The sequence below is a fragment of the Phytophthora infestans genome, genomic scaffold (assembly GCF_000142945.1).
Source record: "Phytophthora infestans T30-4 supercont1.38 genomic scaffold, whole genome shotgun sequence".
NCBI lineage: Eukaryota > Oomycota > Peronosporomycetes > Peronosporales > Peronosporaceae > Phytophthora > Phytophthora infestans.
Genome location: NW_003303721.1, coordinates 751888 through 776432, shown reverse-complemented (window position 1 = coordinate 776432; position 24545 = coordinate 751888). Strand labels below are relative to the sequence as shown.

Here is a 24545-nt window from a genome sequence, read left to right as displayed (position 1 = left end):
TCAACTTCAAACCCAAATGGATCCACTGATTGGATGCCGACCATGAGTTGTCGATACATGTACCTTCATTGCAAACAAATGCATTATTATTACATTTACGCCTTCTTAGTGCGAATCGATGCAGCGGGATCGTTAAAAGCGTCCGAAATGGCCTCGAGAGCTAAGAGGGAAGCTTGTTGCTCACTTTGAATCACAGTCTCGAGACTATCGATCTGATTCTCAATCCGTTCAATGCGGTCTTCCAATCTGCGCATCCGAGCTCGTATTTTCTGTGAACTGACGCAGTACTGCCGCCTGATTAGTGTCAAATTCGCGTTTAAACTGCGATAAGTGCATCGAAACTGCATTCACGACCGCGTTCGGGTCTGTTGGCGCCACCTTGGCCTGGACAGCTACAATACGTTCCACATCCGCATACAAACGCTCTTCACTGGCTTGTACTCTACCGGACACCAGTTCGTCCACCTGCGATTGCATGCGAGACGTCAGTGAGGCGGTGGGCGATAGCTGGCTGTATGGATTGTTCATTTGCTGCGTCAGCGCCTCCTGACGAATATGCTGAAGCTGCAGAGCAACATCCGACTGCAGCTTTGACAGCTGGGCACTTCCCGCTGCAACTCGGTCTGTCAGCATATCCAGACGCGCTTCAAACCGCGGCAACGCACGTTCACAAGCCTCAACTTTAGCTGCTAGAAGCTGCACTTGCGACGCGTTCTATACACAAAATATTGTCAGTAGATGAAGCCAAGTCTAGTGAGCTTGACTTGACGTACACGCTCTGTTTGCTGTGTCTCCATTCGAGAGAGGAATTGACCTAGGCGTAGCTCAAAATTGTGACTCATACACTCGATAGTCTTAGTGACAATGTACTCAACATCGACATGTTGTGTCGGGAGTGGCGTCACGGGTTCCACTCGTATTGTTGGGGTTGCAACACTTGATGGCTGGATCGAGTGTGCCTGGACTATAGCGGTCGGTTTTCTCAATGCATCGGACGGTAACGGGTGAAGAATGACCGATTCATTTTGACCAGCGTATCCAGCACAAAGCTCTTGCTGATCTGATAACGGGGGAGTAGACAGACGAGTGACCGAAGCTAACGTGGCGTTTACGCTGGTCTTCGTCGCAATTGCCACAGCCTCGAGCTCACCGCTTATACTCAAAGTATTTGGTATCGCAATTGCTTTAGACTTGGAGATGTTACTAGCTTTTGGGTGAACACTCCGTTTGGGTGACATTTCTATGTGAGAGTCCGACTGGAAATGAAGTCGAAGGCCTGGGAAGTTCGTCTTCGCAACTTGTTGTAAAGATTCACAGCATTCCTGGAATTGTTTCAAGTCTACACCTTCATCTGTAGATACATTGCTGTCTAGATGAAGAGTCTGAACTGAACACTGTTGACTCGCCGTTGCGGCCTGAAGAAAGCTGCGTTGGAGCAGGTCCAGACTGTCGGCTGTGTTGAAGCCACAAGCGCGCAGATCTAGCTCACGTAAAGCGCTTTTGCCTGTCCTATCACGACGTCGGAAGAGCGAGCGAACCAAGTCGAGCTTGCCATCTTCTGATAGCGGATTCCCAAGCAAGCAAAGCGTCTCCAATGTTGACGCATTGCTAAGTAACAAGGCGCCAGCACCACTTTCAATCATGTTGCCTCTTGCACTCAGACACCTCAATGGAAGTTGCTGTAAGGAGGCAAACCCTGATGACGTAATCCCATTTCGAGAAATGTCCAAGTGCTCCAGTATATGCGGAGCTTCGTCCTTACCCAAAGCCGTCGACACCGCACTATTACTCGATGCGTTGAGTAGTTTCAAGGCATCCGCAATCGCACGAAGGCCACCGTCGCGGATGTTATTGTCGGCTAGAAGGAGATTCTTTAACGACGTGCAAGCTTGAAGCGACTGACTCAAGATGATCCCAGCTTGTCGCGGTAGTTTACATGATGACAACTCCAGCGTCACCAGCGATGCGGTGAAAAGTGTCGAGATGGCAATGAGTGAAGTCATCGTCACTTGCTGGCAGCTTTGAATACAAATATCAAGTCTTTGTAAGTGTAAAAAAAAATGGATTAAAATCTCACCTCACTGCTCGAAAATGTGCTAGCGTCACACGATTTCTGGTCAATCGATCGGTCACCATAGCGAGAAATCGATCGCCAGAGAGCGTGCACTTTTCAAGTGCTAAGCTCTGACATTCCTGACCGCAACCTCCAAAAAGTGAACCCAATTGTCCCACACTCAGCTGATCCAGGTTAAGGTTGCGCAGATCCACACTCTTCACATTGGCCACAGGACTCGTCAGCGCATCCAACACAACTTGATCGCTCTGCATAGCAGCAGGTCAGCTTGCCTTCCACTCACAATAAGCAGCAATCTATTAGAGCGTCACCTTCGTTCGCACGATGCATGATGAAGACTCCTCCGACATGAGCATGGGGACAGCAGGCTTAGAAACTACCAAAATCTATTTATTCTCCCTCAAGATACCGACCTTTTTTAGCCGACACAACATAAGAGATCCTTTTTGTTTCTGCCTTCGTTTAAGAACCATCATGGACCTTTATCTGGTTCTACGCTACGATCGACCTTTCAGCTTCTCCTGGGAGAAGGCCAGTCGGTCCACATAGAGCTGGTACTTCTCCCTAGCTAGCTGCTCTTTCTCCGCGACAATACTTTGCTCCAAGACACTGAGCTGTTGCATCTCCAGCTCCATTTGTCGCAGCTGGTTCTCCAGCAATTGGTTCACGAGCTCGCGCACAGGGCCGTTGGCAGTGTCGTCCGCCGTCTGCTGCGCTCGTGTAGCCAACAACGCCACTGTCGTCGCATTGGCGGCTTCTTCAGTGACTGCAATCATCTCCTTCGACACGGTAGTGTCGTCTTTCTTGCTCTCTAAAGCCGAGTCGGTCGCAGTAGTCAAAGCGGACACCTCCTCCATAGCCACATCGCCGTCTTCTGCCTTGATATTCGACGCAATTCCCGCAGCTTCGGCACTGCTGGCTACAGCATCCGCAGCAGCTTCAAGAGACGTCTCAACCTTTATAGCGGTTGTTGTAGCACTAGTCTTTACAGCTGGCATCGTATGCAGCCTTCTGATGGCTCCAAGAGCAGCATAAGCCGCAGCTTTGGCTACCGACGGGTCCACTTGGTCCACTAGCGCTGCCAAGTCCAACACGGGCGCATTCAGCGCCTCTCCGGCCGTAAAGGACCCCAATGATGACTGCATAGAGTTCCCAAGTGGTCGACTCTGGTTAAGCATCGGCATCTCCAAGAAGTGCAGCAAACACTCGTCTGCCGTCTTGGTGGCGACTCTGGAGGCGACAAAGTTCCAGTCGCAGCTTCCTTCGTCCTCGTTCCCCGCACTCTTGACGTTGTTCGCTCTGGTGCAACTCACAGCGTCCAGTAGCAGGTCCGTCTCCTCTTGTGTCCACTTCGAAGCAGCTGAGAGACGCTTGGCTACCGTAGGCATCAGCACAAAGTCCGACGTGTCGTATCCCTCCGGGAAAGCTCCTCGGATGTAGCATTCCTCGCAGATGCCACTGCCTGGTCTCAAGGCGAAGCCCCCGACGGAGAGCTCCTTGCCTTCGCCTCCTTTCCCGTTACTTCCAGTGGCCATAGGCGTCGCAGTGTTGGCACTTGAAGCTCCGTTGCTCGTGAACTTCTTCTTGGCTTCACTAGTAAGCTCGAAGAACGAATCTTCCGGCCCTCTAGCAGTGCCACAAGCCTCGCAAGCCAATGGGACGTCCAAGCGTCGAGTGTTCTCCTTCTTGGCTGCTACGAGCATGGCTACAGGCCCCAGTTCTGCACTAGTGGCAGTGGTTTGAGCGGTTTTTAGAGCGTAGTTCGAGTGAATGGATGGAGGCATGGCATGAGGCGGTACGTGGAAGTTTATGAGCCCCCAGTGGGTCAGGAACTCGTGTACCCTTAGGATGGAACAAGCGTCGCCTGCCAAGTTGCGACGACACGCTGTCGCTGTCAAGTACACGCCTGGTTGTTGACGATAGGCGTGCACCATGTAGTTGCGGTATTTGAGGTAGATCTCAGCCGTCTTTGAGGCATTTTCGGCGAAGAACTCGGGTAGCATGCGCTTCTCGATGGGGTTGATCTTGTCCATGGCGAACCACGTGCTGCAACGCGGCACAGCGACGGTTTTGGCGCCCTCGAAGTCGTCATGGTCGGTCAAAGGGTCCGTATCAGCGGGTTGCGAGGCTGCTACTACTGCAAGAGCGGTGTCATTGGATGAAGAGGAAGCTGCAGTGGCCGGTGTTGTCATGGTCAAATGCTGTCACGAACTTGTGGAAGGGTTTCCTTTTGTGTGGCACACCTTATTTTAAAATTGTCCGCCAGGCTCTTGAAATATCCAAATACTTCGCTATTTTACCACTTTTTTAAACAGCTGCTTTAGAAAAAAACGAAAAACTGTTTTAAAAAAGAAAACTGTGGTCTTTTTTATTAATAGTGTTCTGGCCAAAAAAAAAAAAATTTCGCCTAAACATCGTCTCCATTCGGCCCCCAGATTTGCACTTTATGTGACCGAGATGTGACCTCTCCTTAGCTGAACTAAGTTTTAATTAGAGGACAAGTAATTTAAAACAGCTGAAAAGCTGAAGGGGACAAGTGAAGTGGAATGGAGGGGTAACCTCTACAGTATCCTCCATACTACAGTCTTACCCCGCATAGTAGACATATGTCCTCTAAACAGATGTCCTGTTTATGTTTATTTGAGCTCGAACCACAATTAAAACACCTATTTAAATAGAAAACATGATTCAAATTTGGGCTCGGTCTATTACCTACCAGTCAGCCGTCTTAGCGTTAGGTACCGGTATAATGTGTCAGTGGAGGCCATCCGAGGGTGGAACGAGGTCAAAGACCAGTTGAAAGCCGCCGTCAAGGTCCAACACGCGTGCTCCGGTGGCTTCGTCTTAGCGAAAACCAGCGCATTCAAAGATTGAAAAAAGCTACATGCAGCGGGGCTGCAGTTGCTTTTTTAGCGATATTTCTGCTCCAGAGGTCTCAGACATTCGACTCCGTCCTGCAACTTCTCTACGAGCGTCTTCTTTGGGGGAGTACTGCCAAGAGCATCGTCGTCGACACGGACCACGCTCCTTGAGCCATCGGCACGAAGAGAGCAAAGCCCGAGCTCGTCTGAGCCGCGAGCGCCGCCCAGAGGTGCTGGCCTTCTGCTCTCCGAACTCGAATAAGGAGAAGTCGACTACGACGAGCCAATGGAAGTAGTAATAGTTACCAAGGTATAGTGCAGTTTCTAAATAACCCAACCCTAACTCACCAGGACGACCCGTATATATCATTACACACAAAGCAAACCTAATTTTACAAAAAAATGAGTCCCTTTTTCCTGTACACGAGACAGAGCGCCATTCCTATCGTCAATACTATGTCTTAATGGGAGAAGGCCCTCCATCGAAGTATGGAATCAGCAAATACATTACCAAGCAATACCAGGGGGCCTACGATGAGGCAGTACAATCAACCCGACCTTATAGAAAATATGGAAGACATGAATTTAACCAATCTAGGATAAATCGTTTCAAGAAATATAACAACCATGAATCGTGAACTGACGATTTCAAGCGATTTACCAGCAACCAAACTCACCAAAGCACTCAAGACTGGTAAGCTTCCCCTTACGAGCGCTAAAAGGCAGTGAAGCGGTTATCTGTTTTCATCCATCATCGTATGAGAAGGTTCTCAAAGCACACAAGGCAGGACGCGGTGTTCGACTCGATATTGCTCGCCATGAGATAAAAAAGGCTACAAGCGAGCTCAGGGTGTATCTATCTGGAATTCGATAAAATCGGGTCTGAAATCAGCATTCAGCTTCCCTAAAGATAGCGCACTACTCTCTAAAGCAGCTGATGTTGCCGTACCCGCTCTCGCGACCGCATTCGGAGTTCCTCGGGCATGAATTCTAGCTCGTACTGCTCATAAGTTTAGCGGAGTCGGCATCTATGATAGTGATGATGTGGATAAAAGCCGCGGAAGTATCATCATTGCAGGCGTTAAGAAGTCAGTGAGAAACGCCCTCTCTATATGTCAAACGAAAAGGCGTATTAACCGATGGAGTTGACGCAGGCGAGAGGTACCTCCTCTCCAAAGCAACCAAACTAGAGCATGAGACACTGATCACATCAATTTGTGGTGAGGTTCGTCGTCGATTCGGAGTCGGTTTGAGTAAACGATCCGTGAGGTAATCCGATGAAGCGAAGGCTAAAGTTTCTGCGGTGCGTGCTAAGCGCAAGCTTGGGACCACTTTTCGATTGTGATGTCCCAAAAATATCGATTCCTTTTTTTGCCCTCAAGAGGAGCATGATGCTAGCGGATGAGTCTCTTAACGTGACTCTCTGATCATTCGGATTGTAAATAGAGATCGTGATGCTCGGTCGAGATTCGTTGAAACAGCTCATCCAAGGCTGGGCCTATAACTAATAAGCTGTCCGACAGCTGCATCACCTTGATCAAATGCACTAAAAAATATCACTAGAAGCAACGTATTCATTCTTGATGAGATCGCATCGATCGATATACGACGATGTCGGATGGATTTGAGGGGTGATGCTCGATAGCTGAACACCTGATACCGTAGCTGGTGCAGCGGGGTAAGTGACTTTGCCAAAAACAGTGTTATCATTGACCATTCGGAGCTCACGTGTTGTAGTAGGTAAGCCTGTTCCTCCGGCGCTGTATAACCCAGTCGCAGGTCTTGTATAGCCCGATAGTAGAGTCGTTGGTGTTGCACTAAATCGATTTAAGCCGCATAGTAAACGCTATTTTCAGTCAACTGTATGTAAAAAAACATTGTTCCCCGATAAGTCCTGCATTAAGAGTGGTTGAATGCTTCGGTTGATATCATTGTACAAATAGATACCATCAGGGAGGACAATTACAATTGTTGATGGCGTTCCAGCAGTCGGTAGCTCCATCTGAGCGAGTTATTCCAGAATTGAGCCGAATCAATGTTATACTCAGAATTTTACATAGAAATCGATTGAACTGTGCCTGTGATGTCTTTAAAGACTGTAGCACTGCCTGGTATGCGTATTTCCATGATGAATTGAGATCATCGACCACTATGTAGTCGAATCAAGCTTAGCGAACGACGCGCACGTGACTGATATATTATTGAGTATAAATTATCCCAATTTTCATAATTAGTATACTATGGTGGGCATGATTAATCAATTATTTGTATTGGAGCCTGGTGTAAACTGCAAAATCGCAAGTGTAGCCTATTTTGTGTGATAGCAGGAACAACATATCTAAATAGCACGCTCTAACGCTTTAATTTAAGTGAGTTACAGCCACCGACGTGGGTGCGTGATCTAATGTGGCGCGGAGAGTACGCTGACCGTAGCATACGGCCATACCTCGTTTTAGCCGACGAAGAACTACCTACATGTACCTAAAAGAGCAAGCAGTTTACTACGATTACGATGCTACTAGCTCCATTTGAACGTCCAATGTAGGCTTCTATATATATTAATAATTTAATTTGGATAATAAACATTACATTTTTCATTTAATGCTTGGCACTACCATCGAAAGCAGCATTCGGATGGTAAAGTCGGGATATGGAGCACTTCTAGATACGGTAGTAGAAGTACTGTAGTACTTTAACCTACTGGCGCTTGACTTACTAGACATCTCTGTGGACCGCTTTCTCGACGCTCGCTAGCTCCACCTTCCACATCATGCTGCGATTGTGCTTTATTAGCACGTGCTTCTCAGATCAATGGTTTCCCGTTAGTCAGCGAAGAGGGCTCACGATGAAGGTACCCATAGAGAAGACGTGTTCCTGGAAGGTTTTTGAGGGACTTCTGACCAGTCAAACGCAGGCAAACACCGCAATTGATGGAATCGTCGCAGCTCCTTCTTCACGATACCAGCGGCCCACATCGGCATACAAGCACCGGGTCTGCGGGTCCAGCACACAGCGCACTTGCGTCTCACGAGAAGCAGCCGGGTAAGTTCTCCTTTCGTCCATTTGTCATCTAGTGCTTGTTGGACAACAACGCTGCCCAGTTCACGATGTGCCGGTACCATATCTGCAGGATATGCAGCTTGGTAGTGGAGAGTCGGTGATTATTCTGGTACTGGACCCTCGAATGTAGTTTATGGTGGACACCTTTGACCAACCGACTTCACCCAAAGCCACTATTACATCTGGCAAAGCCTCATGCAGCACGGAGGGCATCGCAGATGTCGCTGCGGACGCTGAGGTGATCGATAGCGTTATCTGCGATGAGGGGGGGGCTCAATGCTCACAGAGAAATCGCCCGCGCGATTTACGCGGTCAACGCGAGCAACAAGATGGAACCCGACGTGGACACGCAGCCGAATCTGGACTTGGTTCCGTCCACCTACTGCGATCGGGTCGTGTGTGGTGCTCCGGTGATGGGTTCGACCAGGGTTCCCCAATATGCCATACTCAATATATTCTGCTGCTATTACGCCACGACAATAATAATGGCATTATTCCCTAAGTTGACTACGCATACTCTGCCTGATAGCTTTAACACTAAATCCTTCTTGTTGTAGGATAGAAACATAAGAAGTTCAAGAGTGTTAGGGTCCATGGCTTTCCTTAGGTCGGTCAGAACCAGCTTGGCTTGACTGAAGAAACGCTCGCACTCGTTCGACGTGGGTGGAACCCACTCGAGAGGAAAGTATTGCGGTGGGGAGCGCGTCACAGGGGCCTTCTTGAAGGCCGACGCGAGAAATGACTTGGAAACTGCTGGGTTTACCACTGTGTCGTCGCTGCTGCGCTTGAGATGAATACACGCCGCTTGTTCGCGTGCATTCAGCCGACACCGCCAATGATCTTCACGATGCCGCTCTCCAGTTCGGGATTGTTCACGACGGAGGCGTCACTTGCAAGCCGGGTCTTCATGCTGGGGTACTTGCGCAACACTGCATCAAAGGCACGTCGTGCACCCACCACTGTTAGAGTTAATCTTGTAGCGTCTTACTCACCTCATTCAGCTAGTGCAGCGACTTGAGAAGGGAGCGAGCGGCTTCGGTTTCCTCTGGCGTCAGTAGAAAGCGCGCGATGTCATGCTTAGCCACCGTAGCGTGGTACAACGCGAGAAGAGCGCTACAAATCTTGTCGTACTGCTGTAGGTACTCGACCAACGAGTCGCGTTGGGCATGACGGGCGCTAGAGAGGTCACCTTGCGACGGGCAGCACGACACTTGATGGTGCTCAGGTGTTTCATGAGCGCGTGTATCTTGGCCAACATGGGTTCATGATCAGCCAGATACGCGTTCAGATGTCCTTGTTTATAAATTTCATGGGGTACTTGGGCGAAAGGGGGCTGAAGAGTTGTTGGGATGACTGCAAAAGGTCGAATGAGCTGAGGAGATTGCACAAGGCTCGTAAAGTCTCTTTTGAGGTGGTGGCAACCAGTAGTTTTGATGGACAGTATTAACCTAGAATAGCTGATAAAATGCTGAAAAAATGCTTGCATTTTTACTCGCTGCTCAATACATAATTGCATCTCCAATATGCGATATTATTCAATATGATAATTCAAATCGCAGAGGCCTGGGTTCGACACTAAACGCGACATATGTGGTCAGTCCGGCGTGAGGACAGGCAACCGCTTCGCGACTTGCCCCTTTATTCGATTAATGCAGGCTTGAAACTCCTAAGGGTGACTGTTGCGGCTTGCCGTGGAAGGGATGGCTCGTTCGGCTTTGGAAACCTCGCCGTGTCGAGATCTTAGATCGGAAAGGTCTCTGATGCGAGCCGGTCGAGCGTGAGCTTCATTCGCACTATTGGCTCCGACGCGTCCTGGCTTTTCCGCTGTACGTCGATAACTGCGAGGTCGGCCAGCGACTGAGTGATGGACTCCATCTTAGCCATCAATCTACATGAGCTTGCCAAATATTTCTAAGTCGTCGTAGGACTCACAATGGTGGAAGTAGGTCTCAGGGAGACCGTAGAGCGATTGGACCTTCTGAATCCTCTGCCGCAAGTTGAAGTCGCTGCTAACGTTTCGCACCTTCTTGATCAATGCAGCCCCCCCCCGGACTGCCCACCAACAGTGCACAAGTGACGCTCATTTCTTCTTGTCAGTCTCGGAATCCAGTAGGTGCCTAGTCTCGTAGCTCTCACGCATACCCATACCGTACGGTAGGCAGACGTTAAGGTTCTGGCTCGAACAACGGAATCAATGTCCTTGATAGATCTCCGTTCATCCCGAACTGGCGGAAAGGAAATGCACCGTCGTATTCGCATGCAGCGAACGGCAATGACTTCAACAGGTGTTATCTCCTGGGTGATAGCATATCTACAGGGCGGTCACTGTTCGTGAAAGCAATAACCAATCAGAGCGGAGCCAAATAAGGTCTTTACGCTAAAATGAAAGGGGGCACATAAAAGAGACGTGGAGCGTTGCTTTGGTGTCTTACGGGGATGCTTTGTCATACTTGCCCGATTAGCATTGTTATGAGATCAAGGACGTTTATATGATGTTTGGGATACAGAAGAGGATGCCGAACAAGATATTATATCGAGCATGTTTCTTCGCCTTCGGTGGCAAGTGCAGATATCACATTCGACACAATATTGTGGAAGTTAGCTCATATTCAAGATGCAGACGCGCACGTAGCGTGCAAGACGAATTAGCGGACTGCCTACAGAAATGCAAGCGCGTCGTTGATCGCTCAATCGAAGGGCCTACGTGTTAGCTGGAAATACAATTGGTTACCCCTCGGCAGTCTCATAACCCGTGATATTTGAGTCGCTTTCCCCTTCTCTGTATGGCACCTACCACTTGTTTTATCGCAAAGATTCACATTTGCTCCAGTGGAAAATGGTCCGATACGCTCTCAGGAAGGATGTCAGCGTCCCTGGATTGCATTGTCGCGAGAAGCCGATCGACGCAGACAAAAACACGCTGGAGTGTCCGCGTCCGATTCATCGAGTTTAACAGTGAATGATGCATAGTTGCTGGCCTCTTCAAGCGCTCGAGCGCGCTTCTGACTTACTTGTACCGTATCCTCGGCCACACGCTTGTGTGTGCTCTAGTTGAGCACTTGACTTGAGCAACATTTGGTGACTTTGGTCCCTGTATGTTGTGGGACCTTTGCTGGCATTGCCGAGATGGATGTGGGCGTCAGGTGCGTGGCAGAGCGCTTTATTACACGATGGACCTGTCACTTTGGCTCTTTTAAAAATACGCGTCAGCAGTGCAGAAACGTGAAAGGTTTGTTGTCCTTAACACCTTTCGGGGTGTGCAGAGTTGCATAGCGGTAGCAACATTATCGTTTTCAGTGGTGCCCGGTCGGTTTGGTCCATGATCGTTGCCACGCATACGCAAACTTAGACACGTCATGCTAAATCACTGCTCTTTTAGCCTCAAATGAGCGTGAAGGTCTGCGGTCGGCCCCGTCAGGCTTATGCGCATCGTAGTACTCGGCTACGCGACGTCAGAATTTTGTTGCAGCTTGCTTGTACCTGTCCTGGCAAACTTTCCGATGTGCAGGTACGCCTTGCAGAGTATCCTCTCTTCCTCGCTTCTCCCTCTAGCCTTGCCTGCCTACGCCCCCCCCCTCTCCCCGAGCTCCGCACATATGTTTGTGTTAGGGGCGCTCGGAGACTTTTTCAAGCGGAGTCAGGTCATGACATAACTCTCGCTTGATTTGAATTCCCCTCTTCAGGGGGAGTAGGGCAGTCGCTGCACATGAACATGATCACCTCGCACCAATCAAGAGAAGCTCCTAGTTTGCTGGCGGGTTGCCAGCCTCATTGCAAGTGGTCTCTGTTTGCCGGTATAACGGCAGATTTTGCCATATTAAATTTCCCGTTTAGTGGTACTGTGCACCGGTGGGTAAACATTGTATTTTTCAGAATTTCGGCAATTAAACCAAACCAAGTATGTTGTTAAGTTTTATTGATTCGAATGGTTCTTTTGACGTGCACTGTGCGGTCGCGCGATGGTGCTCGCCGCAAGTAATTAAATAGGTAATTCCGCAGTCTTGCGCAGAAATTAAAAAAAAATGAGTGCTCGCCTTTGGTAATCTAGTGACTCTTCAGACCTAGATTGCGAATTCTGCTCTGCGAGCAGAGATCCCTTCCCAAGCTCAAGAAACTTGGATGCGTGTAACTAGAGAACGTTGCTTTCCACACGTGTTCATGCGTCACGATAAGAATGGCAGCAGCGTAAGCTGTTTCATCCTACGAAAATATGGCCGCAAGGGTGCGCCAAGTTCCCAGTGTTGGCAGATCTTCTGGTCAAAGTATACTCGTCTCCTGTTTCTACTGCTGGTGTTGAACGTCAGCTTAAAGTTGGAAAGCGGATCCACTGTGTCTCGAGGAGCCGACTCGGCACTGGGGTGGTAAAAGAACAGGTCGCTATCGCGCATAACGCTGCTGTCGCAAAGATGTAGATACCGTCCGAAAGACAGTCTTTGAGCAACGAATGGTCTCCGATATAATAGAGAAAGCAGAGCGGTAGGAGAGAATGCGTCCTACTAGAAGTCCTAAAGTGTCCTATTGTCCTAAAACCTGGGATAAAAAACTAGCAATTCGGCTCATAAACAAACCCATATTTAGGACAACACAATGAGTTTTAGGACGAATCAAGCCAGGGTCCGCGTGTCCTAATAGAACACTCGACAACTGGACACTCAGTCTGTCCTATTAGGACAGAATGCAACTCAGACCACTGTCCTATTAGGACAACACCAAGCCCAACATGCACTGTCCTCAAGCCATATCCTCAACTGGCCTAGCTAGAAACAATAAACATCTTAAAGCCCCTCTCTCCAAGAGCAGCCGATTCTTTGTTGTGCGCGAAAAGCACCTCAACAAAACTTCTCTACTACAAAGTGTGTTATAATATTTTTAAAGTGTTTCAAAGGATGATAGTCATTGAAGGTAATAATAGCCGCTAATAACGGTTGAGCGACTTCAACATGCACATAGCAAACGACGGTTAATAATCAGAACGTGACGACATAGGGGGGGGGGGCTCAAAAAGCAGCAAAGTACTCGCAAGGGCTACTTGGCTGCAAGTCGATCCGAAGACGCGGTTAGCAAGCGATGGGGGTCTTGGTTAGCGCGGCGGTGTGCTCGGCCTGGTTCGTCGAGTTGTCTGGCGTCGTCGGGGTGTCGACAACAGGTGCGTTTGTGGCAGGCGAGTCCGGGCTGGGAGCCGACGTCGATGGGCAGTTGGACGGCACGTAGACTACCAGGTCGGCCTTCAGGTTGGAACCGACACCGACCGGCAGTTGGCACTCCTCCAGGTTCATGGCCTTCACGTCAGCGAGCAGGGTGTTGCAGGCAGTCGAGGCGCACATCTTGTCAATGGTGGCCTGGTCCGGGATCTCAGTGGTCCGGGCCGCACTGTTGAACGTTCGCGCTCGTGAGCAGAGCGGACAAGACATTGCTTCCGCAGGTGGCAGCAGAGGCCAGATAGACGAGCGCCCTAGCTGCAGAAGGAGTAGCCGCGATGGTCCATGATGCTTGGGGAGATTCAGAAATGGTTGGTGTGCCCCAGGACAATAAGTAAAGCCAATGTGAGTTTTTAGTAACTCTTACGTAAATTTACGTAGATAGTCCGGAAAAAGTTATTATTTGAGGTTTAGGACAATCTGGAGGACACAAATTATAATATTCTGTAACGAAGGATTAGTCGCTTTTTAGGACACATCTCCAAAATCTCCCTGCAAAATTTAGGACAAATAGGACAGTTTAGGACGTGTCTTAGGACGCATTATCCTACACCAGGTTGATGCAACATTTCTTCCTCTATCCAGAAGTGTAATAACACTGCTTAACCACCAGCTATTGTTATTATTATAAACCAAAGGAAATTTGCTCCAACGACTTTTCCCGTCACGTGTTGACGCCTAAACAACTATGGAGTATGTTTGGGGCTCATTAATGATGAGTAGTAGTATGTTAGGGGCTCATTAGCTCATTGAGTACACACAATTTGTACCCTCGCACGACTATCCACAGGAAAAAGAACTTGGCGGAGCGAAGGCATCGGGCATGCATCGTGCTTGGCTAACTGAGAAGTAGAGCATACTACACGGCCGCAAGTGTGGGCTACAAGCACAAGACCATCGCCCTTGAAGTATAATTCGCTACTCAAAATAACCTTCGTCATAAGATTTTGGGTGGGTGGGCTTTTTTATTTATTCATTACCCAAAACAACATAAACCAACCCTGGTATGAATGGGTATGAGTCCAAATTTGGTAATTATTTGCAAACTAATGCACGGGAAGCTCTGAATTTCCAAAGAAAGCGACAAAAACTCGAATGAAAATAAATTTACTCCTGTAAATAGCAAAACCCACGAATGTATTATCGGAACAAAGTCTGAAATTTAAAAAGAATTTTAAAACTCGGTCATATTGGCAGATGTCCAACTTATAGCAGCATTGGGAAACAAATCGTTTGTATTGCCTTTTCAATATCAAGGGCCTGTTGAGGCGGGAATTGCACCTCAATGCAGATAGAAAAGTGAGGACAAGAACTCGCTGCGCTTGCTTCTAACTAACAATAGCCTGAACTTCATCGGGATCTTACCACCTATCAGATATATGCTCTCCGCTAACAGCGCATGTAGATCTACTACACAAATCTCAGTACGAGTTTTTATGTGGGTACAACTCGTGTATCTTAGCACCATTATTTTCAGCGGGACTATTGCAAACGATAAATATGAGAGCTTGACTTCAATTCTCTGAAAAGTTGCTTTGATGTTAGTCAGTTTTTACATCATTGTACCGCGTTTTTAGACGAACTAAAAGAGCGCATATTTAAAGCACTTTCTTAATTAATACGTAAAACCTCGACGAAAGAAGTGCTCGTGATATTGTGCTTTGCACGCATTGTGGCTAAACCAGCCCATAACTCGTTGTTTTAGCAAATCGTCAAGAACACGACAACGTAGACTTACGTGCTCATCTCTTCGAATTAAAATTGAATAGCCCGCTTTCACGAAGAGTTAAGGTTGTATTGGGGCAGCTTTCGTTGAATGGCTGCGGTAAAAACGACAAACCAACGTCATTCCTCATTCTAACGCTTTGTCGTAGACTCTGTCATCTTAGCAATGACAATCGCAATCGACATGAGATGGCGATCTATCGTCCTAACCTATATCCACGACATCGATTTAAGTGTGGTGGCCTCTGTAATGGGGGTGTCGACGCGGTCAATCTCTCGGTGGGGACTCTTATTTCGCAGGCGTGGAAAAGTGATACCAAACGCTCCTATTGTGCGGAAGACGAGATGGCCGCCGGAATGCATCAAGTTTGTCCAACATTTCGTGGAGGAGCATCCGTGTTTCTACATCGAAGAGCTGCAACTAGCTCTACAAGCAACATTCCCGTCACTTTCAAACATTTCAACGTCAGCTATATGCCGGGCGCTGCAATTTGACCTTGGCCTCACTCGCAAGGTTCTTACCAAACGGGCAAGAGAGAGTGTTCCTGCTGAAATAGACGCTTACTACATGAAATTAGCCCCATTTTATCGTGGTCCGGAGCAGCTAGTTTTTCTGGATGAAACAGCAAAAGATGGTCGTGATGAACTTCGTCGTTTTGCGTGGTCTGCAAGAAACACGCCAGCTATCGTACGGCAACCTTTTGACGAGGTACATTTTGCTTTTATTTGCTCACTTTTCTTCTGTAACTAACATTTTGTGTAGGTGATCGAGTTTCAATCCTTGCTGCGATGGATGTGTCTGGGTTTATAGCTTGGGACACAACTCCAGGAACCTTTGATCGACGTCGTTTTCACCAATCATTTCTGAAAAATGTTGCCCCATTGCTAAATCCTTGGCCTCTTCCTAGGTACGCAGCTTACTTGTGAATCGACAACACATCTCACTAACAATACTGCATATAGGTCCATTGTTATTCTTGACAATGCCAAAATCCACATGTACAGAGAACTAGAAGAGTTGGTCCACTCGACAGGAGCCTTGCTTTTCTTTTTACCTCCATATTCTCCGCAGTTGAATCCAATTGAGGTCGGCTTTGGTCTTTTAAAACGATGGTTGACCCGGCATACGCATTTGGCTTTCCGGTTCGACGCCAAGCGCACATTGCAAGTTGCAATGCGAAAATGTATGGAGCCATCACGTGAAGAAAACAGTAATCTATATGGACATTGTGGCTACGATATAGCTGGTCTCAACCGCGATATATTTTTTAGTTGAATGTATGATCGCAATTTGCTTGTTTAGTTATTGCTACTGTTTTTTTATTGTGCTGCGTGCTCATCGTCATCAATATTTTCAGTAGGATACGTCGTGTCGAGGTCTGCCCGAAAAGGAGGAAAAAGATTGTAGGACGGTAATCCGAGTGCTTGCCGCAATTTTACAACGTCAATATCCAGAGGAATTACACCTCCATTCAAACGGCAACTCACACGAACGAACTGGCGTTGGTCGGAGTTATTCTCCTGCTGAGCAATAATGTCGGATTGCATTGCATCAACTCGCTGCAACTGTGAGAAGGTAGCATTAGTTGGTGGCTCTAATGGTGTTCCTTCAGGTTGTCGTGCATGGGATATAGCCCAATACCGCTGTGAAGCAGGGCCATACATGTCGCGTGCTCCTTCACGCTCTAGAAGTTCACTTATTGCTGCTGCAGATGCTTGTACACGCGATTCAGTGGCGCGACGAATTCCAGTACCTGTATTAGCTCGCTGCACGTAAATGAAGAGCTCAAGTTGAAAATCAGTCTGCCTGGTACACCACAAATAGTTAAATTATTATTACTCGACTAATTAATATTTATAATGCACTTCTTACCCATTTTTTCTCCTGCTTGCTTGGTTCCATAGGCGATTGATTCGATCAGTAAACTCACTCTGTAATGCTGGTAACGGTACGTAGTTTGATTGAGACGCATTAGCACTCGGCCGAATCAAGATAGGAGCGTCGGCTTCCCATGTGATGTCGGTATACGTTGCCAGCGAGCTGCTTATCTTGACACGAAGAACGTCGAGGCCATCATTAGGCATAAATTCGAAGATGATGGGGGCCCCGTGCGTCGTCCTGCTGTTTGTGTAAGGCTGCCCAACTTTGACAGTGAGCTGAACTTGCAATCGTGTCGGCATCGACAGCACCATTGCTATCCTGGCCAACAACGTTGACAATTAGAGGCAAGAAGAGATTTGCACCAGTGCCAGGCTGTAGATACGTACCGGGAGTGTCACGAAGACTGGCAAGCGAAGCAACACGCTGCAGGTGTCTGGTACGACGCACTGATGCTTGAACCGGGAAAATGCTGAAGTGGCTAGAGCTGCTGCTAACCTCGTTTTAGCTGAACCAGAACTTATTTTTAGCGTTGAGTTATGGGATCAACTTTTGAGATTTGAAGTTAAGTTAGAGGCGCTATTCATATGCCAAAGTTGGAGCAAAGCACAATACTTGAAGCTCGCAACTAAAAATGCTTCTACAGCTCACTATATCAGTGACAGATTAGTGATTCTATCTGTAAGGGGTTTATGAGTTGCCGTTACTGGACTGCGTGGACCACGGTGCGAGGATCTCCACAAAAAACTCAGCAAAGATGGTGGAGATAACAAAGACGAGTGCCAAAATGGCAAAGTTGCTGAATGTAAATACTAGAGTGTGCCTTTTAGGAGAATGCATTGGAAAAAAAATTGTTCTTGATGACGACGTTGTACGGCGCGCATTCCCAGAAACAATACTCACCATGCTACAAGCTACAGAGGAATTATGAAAGCGTCGTTGCTACCGAACTTACTGTGATTGGAGCTTAACCGTAGCAATCGTCCCAATTGCTGCCACAACTTGTAGAGATTTATTGAAATTCACACATTGGGTCATTCAAACTTAAAAAGAAAAATGTGCTTCACCCAGTTTTTTTCAACCAAGAATAACCATATTGAAATGCCACTTGCTAAGAAACTGCTGACACTGTAGGCGATTTTAGTATTTTCTTGGCACAGAAAGCTGCATTTTGATTCGCCTACAAGCTAACCCCTTTAGCCCCGCGTTTTTGGTCGAAAATTACCCTGTACAGCACAGGATAAGCGATTGACTTGAGTTAACTATTTGCGGAGTTTTGCAAGGCTCACAATCATCACGTGTTATCTACTCGGTACAGTACAGGGTAAATGAAAAAGTCGTGATGCCCAGTTTAGCGTGATAAGCTGTACTTGCCTGACGAGTGGTGAATTTGTAGACAACACATTTCAAAATTTTGGTAAATATATTGACTAACCAAGATTATCTTCATTCACTAAATGATGGCTGTTTATATACACTCTGCATCACTAGCTTCACTAACTACACTACTAGCTACGACAACTGATGTCCTCGCACTAATTGACGGCGCCTTTGAACTGCCATTGCTATCACTACCTGTGTCGAGATACCCTTCATCGGCTGGATCAGCTCCAGCGCGAGGATGTGGAGCACGAAGTCGTATCGCCTTGAGCCCAGAAGGAATATTTGCCCCACCACGCCAAAGGTCGTGCCATATCTGGCTACAAGTAGCTGAGTTCGTCGCCCCGGTCGAATCGTGTTGCCGCACCTTTTGGCAGAGATATATCTTCCCTCGGGCATTAGTACTATCCGCCGCTCCTTCTCTCGACCTTTCCGCAGAGCACTCAACGCAATAGAACGTTGTTTCCCACGGGTTTTTTCCAGGGCTCAACAAGGAGCACACCTTGCACCCATACTGCCGGCGTTTCCTCGACTCTTGTCCATTCTTCGTACGTGTAGTGCGAAACGCATCAGCTTGTTGTGTAGTGTGGCGTCCTGGTAGCGTGTACCGCGGTGTCGGTGACGGAGGCACTGGCGTCTCAGTCATTGCCTCAACGGACAAGTCTCCTTCAAAATCTGCGGCTCCTACGCCTAGCAGTGATTGCTGCATCGAACGCATAAACTCCGCGTGGGTTGGCAACGCCCTTCTGCGTTCGCCTTGGACGCGTCGGAAAATGATGTATGCGTTGATCAGCGCCATGTCAACCAAGCCCAAAAAAATGGTGTGGTAATATTTCCTCATTTTCATAACACCCTGTTCAATACAGAATAAAAAATTGTATGATTATCGATACCAACTACAGTACAGGATAAGAAAACAATGACAAATACCTGAATGGAATATCTTTGCAAGCGCAATTGGTCATGTACGTCTGCTCCTCCCATGCTGTCTTGATACGTTTTTACCAGTTCGGGTGCAGGGACACTGACAGCCTCTGCTCCTGCTCGGCGTGATATTGTTGTTGGAGTAGTACTGCAACCTGTTGCAATGAAGTGTACGGGGCGGTTGTCCAGCCAGGACACAGCTACCATTCTGGGGTCTGTCTTGGACCGAGCGATACGGTAGGATCCTCGGTTCATAGTCTTCGGCCGTTTTGCTTGCTTGTACGGGATAGTTTTGCAGTCGATTGGTTTGAATGGTCCCAACGTGATAATGTCCGCGTTTCAGTAAGATGGACGACAAAAGCACACTCGAGTAGAAGCGGTCGGCGATAATCAGCCTCTTCTTTGGTAATCCGTCGAGAACGTCTTCCACATTGCGAAGAACGGCATTGGGGCCTTGATTCAGGTCTGCGCTATCACTATCCAGCCGTCCTTGATAAATTTCTGCCCTGTACAGGATATTGCACAGGAATGTCAATAACTATCCTGTATTGTACAGGCTTCTGACAAATCATACCTGTAGCAGTAACCACTATCAGCATCACACGACATGAAGCACTTCGTACCCCATGGATGGGGCATTCCTCGGAGGTACTGGCGCATCGGGTTGTACTTACTCTTCATTGGTATCATTCCTTCGTCAAACGCAATGCGCTGACCAGCAGTCATTCCCAGCTTGAACGTTTGATGTATTGTGTCGGCAATCGGCTTGATCTTCCAGGTCCTGTAACCGAGAGCGTCAGGTGATTCGTTGTCGCTAAAATGTAGATAGCGAATGACCTCCTCAAAGCGCTTTCTTGACATATATCGTCCAAATGTCCCTTTGGGAACCGCACCTTGGGCATCTACGGCCCAATGCTTCGACAGTTTCTCTCGATGAGGGCACAGCGCTCGTGCACATAGCAATCCGATAAAACTGACCAATTCGTGAGGCTGAATGGGGTTGAAAGCTCTCAGTTCCTTTTGAATTTGCTGCAAACTCTTCATCTTGTACGCAGGACGTCTTTGCTTGATGCGTTTTTGACGTGCCATGATGACGTCCGCTGCCTGCGTGCGGTATTGATGTTGATACCGGTTGGACTCATCTGCGATAGAAACCCACCTCTTTTTAGGAAGAAAGAGAAAGAATAATCCTTCTAGATTGTTACCGAGTGCTTCAGCTAGCTCGGTAGGAGCTGCTGTGCATTGCGTAAGCTCAGCGGCAGGCATTTGTAGCGAAGTGCCTGCATAGTACATCAAGCTATGTTAGTATCGAATACAGGATAAAGAATAAAGCGAGGTGCATGATAGCCTGTATCGTACAGCACAGTACTTACATTCGTCTTCAAAGTAGGCTGTCCAGCCAGTCTTCGCATGCTCACTCAATTCTTCCTTGCTCATCTTGTCGAATGGAGTTCCGACGGAGAGATCCACAGCATCCTCTTCATCACTGGTTACTTCTTCTCCTTCATCTTCAGAGCCATCACTGGTATCGTCAATGTCAGACATATCGTCGCCATCGTCGTCGATTCCGTATTCATCTTCATCTCCAGAGCTCATTCGATCGTCGCCAGCCGAGATATCAACCGCCTGAGCTGCCAGGCGTGCACTCTGAGGAGGAAGTACACGTCGTTCCACACTCTCTACTGGTGTTGTAGCTGTAGGTCTACCTGCCCGTTTCTTTGGAGTAGTTGGTGGCTTGGTCGGCGACCTGACACGGGTCTTGGGCGGTGCTTTTGCTGGAGACTTTGAAGGCGTTTTAGCGGGCGACTTGGCAGGCGACTTGGCTTGCGACTTGACCTTATGCTTGATCGGCGACTTGGCGGATGACCTGGTCGGCGACCTGACTGGCGACTTAGTCGGGGTCTTGGCCGGCGTCTCGGTCGGTGTCGGCGCGCTGGTAGAAAACGCTGAGTTAGTATTGTCGGCAGGGCGGGGTTGCGAAGCGGGTGTGGTTGCCGCATTGTCTGGTAGATCAGTCGTAGTCGTGGATACTGAGGCGGGTCGCTTGGCAGGTGGGACCTCGTCGTACAACACTAAGAGCTTGTTAGTAAATGTAGCATTTGTAAGTCGTATACATGTACATGTACATACCTTCTACGGGTAAGTGCTTCCACACCTCGTCGGCCCCATTAAAAAAAATCAACGAGATGCGTTACGTTTGGTCTTTTTGCCCGGCCAGCAGGTGTGAAGTATCGGTTATCACTAGATAGTCCTTTAGGACGCTCGAACTGCCACCCCAACTTCTTCAGCTTGGTCCAGAGCTTGGTCCACGTAAGTGGCTTGATGTGCCTTCGTTTTGGCATGGCGATCTTCCTCTCTCGTGTCCGTCCGATTCGCGAATGGCGCGAAATTTGCGCGCCCTAAATCTCGAGATTTTGTGGCCACGAATAATCACCCCCGAGGTTAGCAACGTGACTCTAAAAAATTATATTTGCATGTGTCACTTGTAATTTGTATAGAAAGACTTAGCATTTGGATACTGCAAATTACCTTGATATCGTATCCTGGATACGAAACTTTTTATCCTGTAGAATACAGGCGGCGGGGCTAAAGGGGTTAAATTTGTGTAGGATGTCCTGTTGCCAGTTTTGTAGCCATTTTACTCTGGATTTAACAAAGTCGCGCTTTAACACTATGTAGCTTCACGTTAGGGATAATCGGCTCTGGCTTAAGTGATTTGGACAGCAACACATTATTGTAATGGGGTTACCAATTGGTACAGGTTAAACCAATGCCTGTCCCTGAATCCTAAACTGTTGTTTTTCGACTGGGGTTTCGCGGTATTATCGATATTGTGATGACAGTGTTGTTGTTTATAATAAGTGGAGGCTAATTGGAGTGAATTATTTTGAGTTTTCAGAATTTTACTTGCCTCACCATGTAAAGCGTGAGCAGTTGACGCACAGCAATTGCGGTTTTAAGAGAAGCGCTGACCCGAAATGGTCTGGTGAAGAGTGTACGTCTGGCCAGCAGGGAGCACCTGCTTCTCGCTCACGCGACCAGGCTCGATAGCCACCATATTGATGTACTCCTCGTCGCTGAAGTCGTCCATGGTCTTGGCACGATCAGCCCACGGGTTCCAGATAACGACATCGGTCTTGGTCGGGGTGGCGTTGATCGAGCCCTCCTTCTCGACCTCGATGGTGTAGTCGAAGTTGGCGCCTCTCATCTCAGCACGCACCTTCTTTGGAACGTCCTTGTAGACGCTGTCGGTCTGCGCCGTAAAGCCAAAGGCGTCGCGAGTTTCGGTTTTGTTCGTCTTGGAGACCTTGTCAAAGTATTCGAGGCCCTTCAGCTCTGCAATATACACACTATTGTCGCGCACATCGTGGAAATAAATGTAGTTGTGCAGTAGCGCATGGAAGTCAATCGGCTGCGTAAACGTGTTGTGCACGTGCAGAGCAGTCTCAAGCTGAGCGGAGTAGAGTTTAACCTCGTACTCGAGCTCAAAGTCGACGGGCCACATCTTGCGGGTTGCGTCGTTCGCCTTCATAGCGAACCTGGCCACACTGGGCTTCGTCTGGTCAGCGGCAATCTCGACACCAGATAGGGTCCAATTAGTGATACGGGCGAAGCCGCGGCTGGGGAAACCCGTGGCACTGCCGAAGTTGGGGAACACAACGGGAATACCACCACGAATCGGGTTGACGCCGTCCAGGTGCGATTGGTTGGACATGAACAGAATGTCGAGGTCCGGGCCGAGCGTACTACGGAATGACTTGACATGGGCCCCAAATAGGAAAACCTCAGCGCTGGACCCAGTCGGGTGCGTGAGTTTCACCGTCTCCAACTCAGCGTTGGATACGCCAAGAGACGCCAACAAGGCTGACACCAAGGCCGTGGTCTTGAACAAGAAGGAGTACACCATTGTTGCAGTAGGAGTGGAGAAGTCGAACTTGTTCCCGAGAAGATTAATCTTTTAATGAGCGTGCAAGTTCGCGTCCGTGTTGATGGCGATTCGCCATTGGCTGCCAATTTGGCGAAGCGAATACGATAAACTCAGATCTCGAAAAGCCATCCGAGCGGGATCAGGATGCCCGATATCCTCCTGCCCTACTTATTTAAAATACCTCTGATACTTTGTCTACAATGGAGATCTCCATTGAGTTTGTCTGAGACACTTTTGTCCTATCAAATTAGATGTACTCTACACGCCGATAACTACAGGAGATTATACCGCACGCACTGGGGTATTGCTGTACTGAACAGAACCAGAAAAAGATGCGACGTGGGCAACACACTATTAATAACAGGTTTTGATACATGTAATACGAACTGGTGGCGCAAGTTGTTATAATCGGGAAGTTAATAGACCTACATGTATATTGTGAGAGAAGATAAGTATCTTCCATATTTTTGTCTAGTACAGATTCTGAGAAACTCTCAGATTTAAGGAAAATTCTCAGCTTATAATTGGTACTGAATTGTGTTTTAGCTGATCCTCGCGTTGGGTACTCCAAACAGTGTGCTCAAAAGGAAGCTAACAAGTTTGTGTCAATCTGGATCATCATCAATTATGCATTCACACTCTGGTTCATCATCAATTATGCCTTCACACACCATCTGGTTCGTCATCAATGATGCGTTCACGAAATGCTACGCAGTTTACTATTATTGTTTTTAAACTGTAGTAGTAGTAGTGGTGGTGGTGGTAGTAGTAGTAGTAGTATTGATAGTAGTAGTAGTAGTATCTGTAGTAGTAGTAGTTATATTGTAGTACGTCTTTCCCAATCGGGCTGATTCTACAGAAATTCGACACTCAAATCCGTTAAGCTGCACTTAATAAATTAAAGGCGATACACAATTATGTTTAAATTTTGTATTATAAAACTACAGAAGTACAAGTTTTATAGAATGAACATAAAATAAATGCTATTACAGATGAAAGATTTAGTATTTAGCAATAAAAGCGTATTCGGAATACGGAATTTCACTAAGTGCAGCTCCCGCTTGGATCTGAATCTATGAAGGTCCTAAAAGTAAGATAAACCATTGGAGATAATCTTTGCTGGACCACGAGTTTGTGCCAGCTCCTTGCACAGCCTACCTAGTTCACGATGGGGGGGGGCTATCAGGGCTCGACAAAATATACAATAAAAATACAATATATAGATAGCTAGATCATTGAATTGATGAAACGGATTACCTGCAAATAGTCGCTAAACGCAACTAAATGCCCACGTGGGATCAGACCTTTTTTTAAAGGGACAAACTTGATAGTGAGCCCGTTGTTAAAATTAAATCATTTAAAATTCACTTCGAAGAACAGAAGTCCTTTCTAATGCGTGGTTAATGATGTCAAATTATCCTAACGGATTATTTAAAACTGAAGTAAATTTTTTGAAGAAAAAGTTTATAAAAAGTGATTGAAAATTTAAACATACGATGCTTGAAATGGTTCCTGG

The 24545-nt window shown here is 47.6% G+C and overlaps 6 protein-coding genes and 1 pseudogene across 6 annotated transcripts; all 7 read right to left on the bottom strand.

Moving 5' to 3' along the window:
* Positions 1-316: 316 nt before the first annotated feature.
* On the bottom strand, positions 317-842 carry PITG_15099 (uncharacterized protein; the record flags this gene model as incomplete). The annotated part of the gene is made up of 3 exons (XM_002898223.1): positions 317-321; positions 402-714; positions 774-842. The coding sequence occupies 3 exons, from the start codon at positions 840-842 to the stop codon at positions 317-319; spliced, it is 387 nt and encodes a 128-aa protein (XP_002898269.1).
* A 497-nt stretch (positions 843-1339) lies between these two features.
* PITG_15098 (uncharacterized protein) lies at positions 1340-2003 on the bottom strand (the record flags this gene model as incomplete). Its single annotated transcript, XM_002898222.1, has 2 exons — positions 1340-1345; positions 1389-2003. 2 exons carry the CDS (start codon positions 2001-2003, stop codon positions 1340-1342), a joined length of 621 nt encoding a protein of 206 aa, XP_002898268.1.
* A 568-nt stretch (positions 2004-2571) lies between these two features.
* PITG_15097 (uncharacterized protein) lies at positions 2572-4266 on the bottom strand (the record flags this gene model as incomplete). Its single annotated transcript, XM_002898221.1, has 1 exon — positions 2572-4266. One exon carries the CDS (start codon positions 4264-4266, stop codon positions 2572-2574), a length of 1695 nt encoding a protein of 564 aa, XP_002898267.1.
* An 8792-nt stretch (positions 4267-13058) lies between these two features.
* PITG_23038 lies at positions 13059-13416 on the bottom strand (annotated as a pseudogene; the record flags this gene model as incomplete).
* Positions 13417-16238: 2822 nt separating this feature from the next.
* PITG_15096 (uncharacterized protein) lies at positions 16239-16583 on the bottom strand (the record flags this gene model as incomplete). Its single annotated transcript, XM_002898220.1, has 1 exon — positions 16239-16583. One exon carries the CDS (start codon positions 16581-16583, stop codon positions 16239-16241), a length of 345 nt encoding a protein of 114 aa, XP_002898266.1.
* A 204-nt stretch (positions 16584-16787) lies between these two features.
* PITG_15095 (uncharacterized protein) lies at positions 16788-17111 on the bottom strand (the record flags this gene model as incomplete). Its single annotated transcript, XM_002898219.1, has 1 exon — positions 16788-17111. One exon carries the CDS (start codon positions 17109-17111, stop codon positions 16788-16790), a length of 324 nt encoding a protein of 107 aa, XP_002898265.1.
* A 4946-nt stretch (positions 17112-22057) lies between these two features.
* Positions 22058-23047, bottom strand: PITG_15093 (aldose 1-epimerase, putative; the record flags this gene model as incomplete). Its single annotated transcript, XM_002898218.1, has 1 exon — positions 22058-23047. The coding sequence occupies one exon, from the start codon at positions 23006-23008 to the stop codon at positions 22058-22060; it is 951 nt and encodes a 316-aa protein (XP_002898264.1).
* Positions 23048-24545: the final 1498 nt, after the last annotated feature.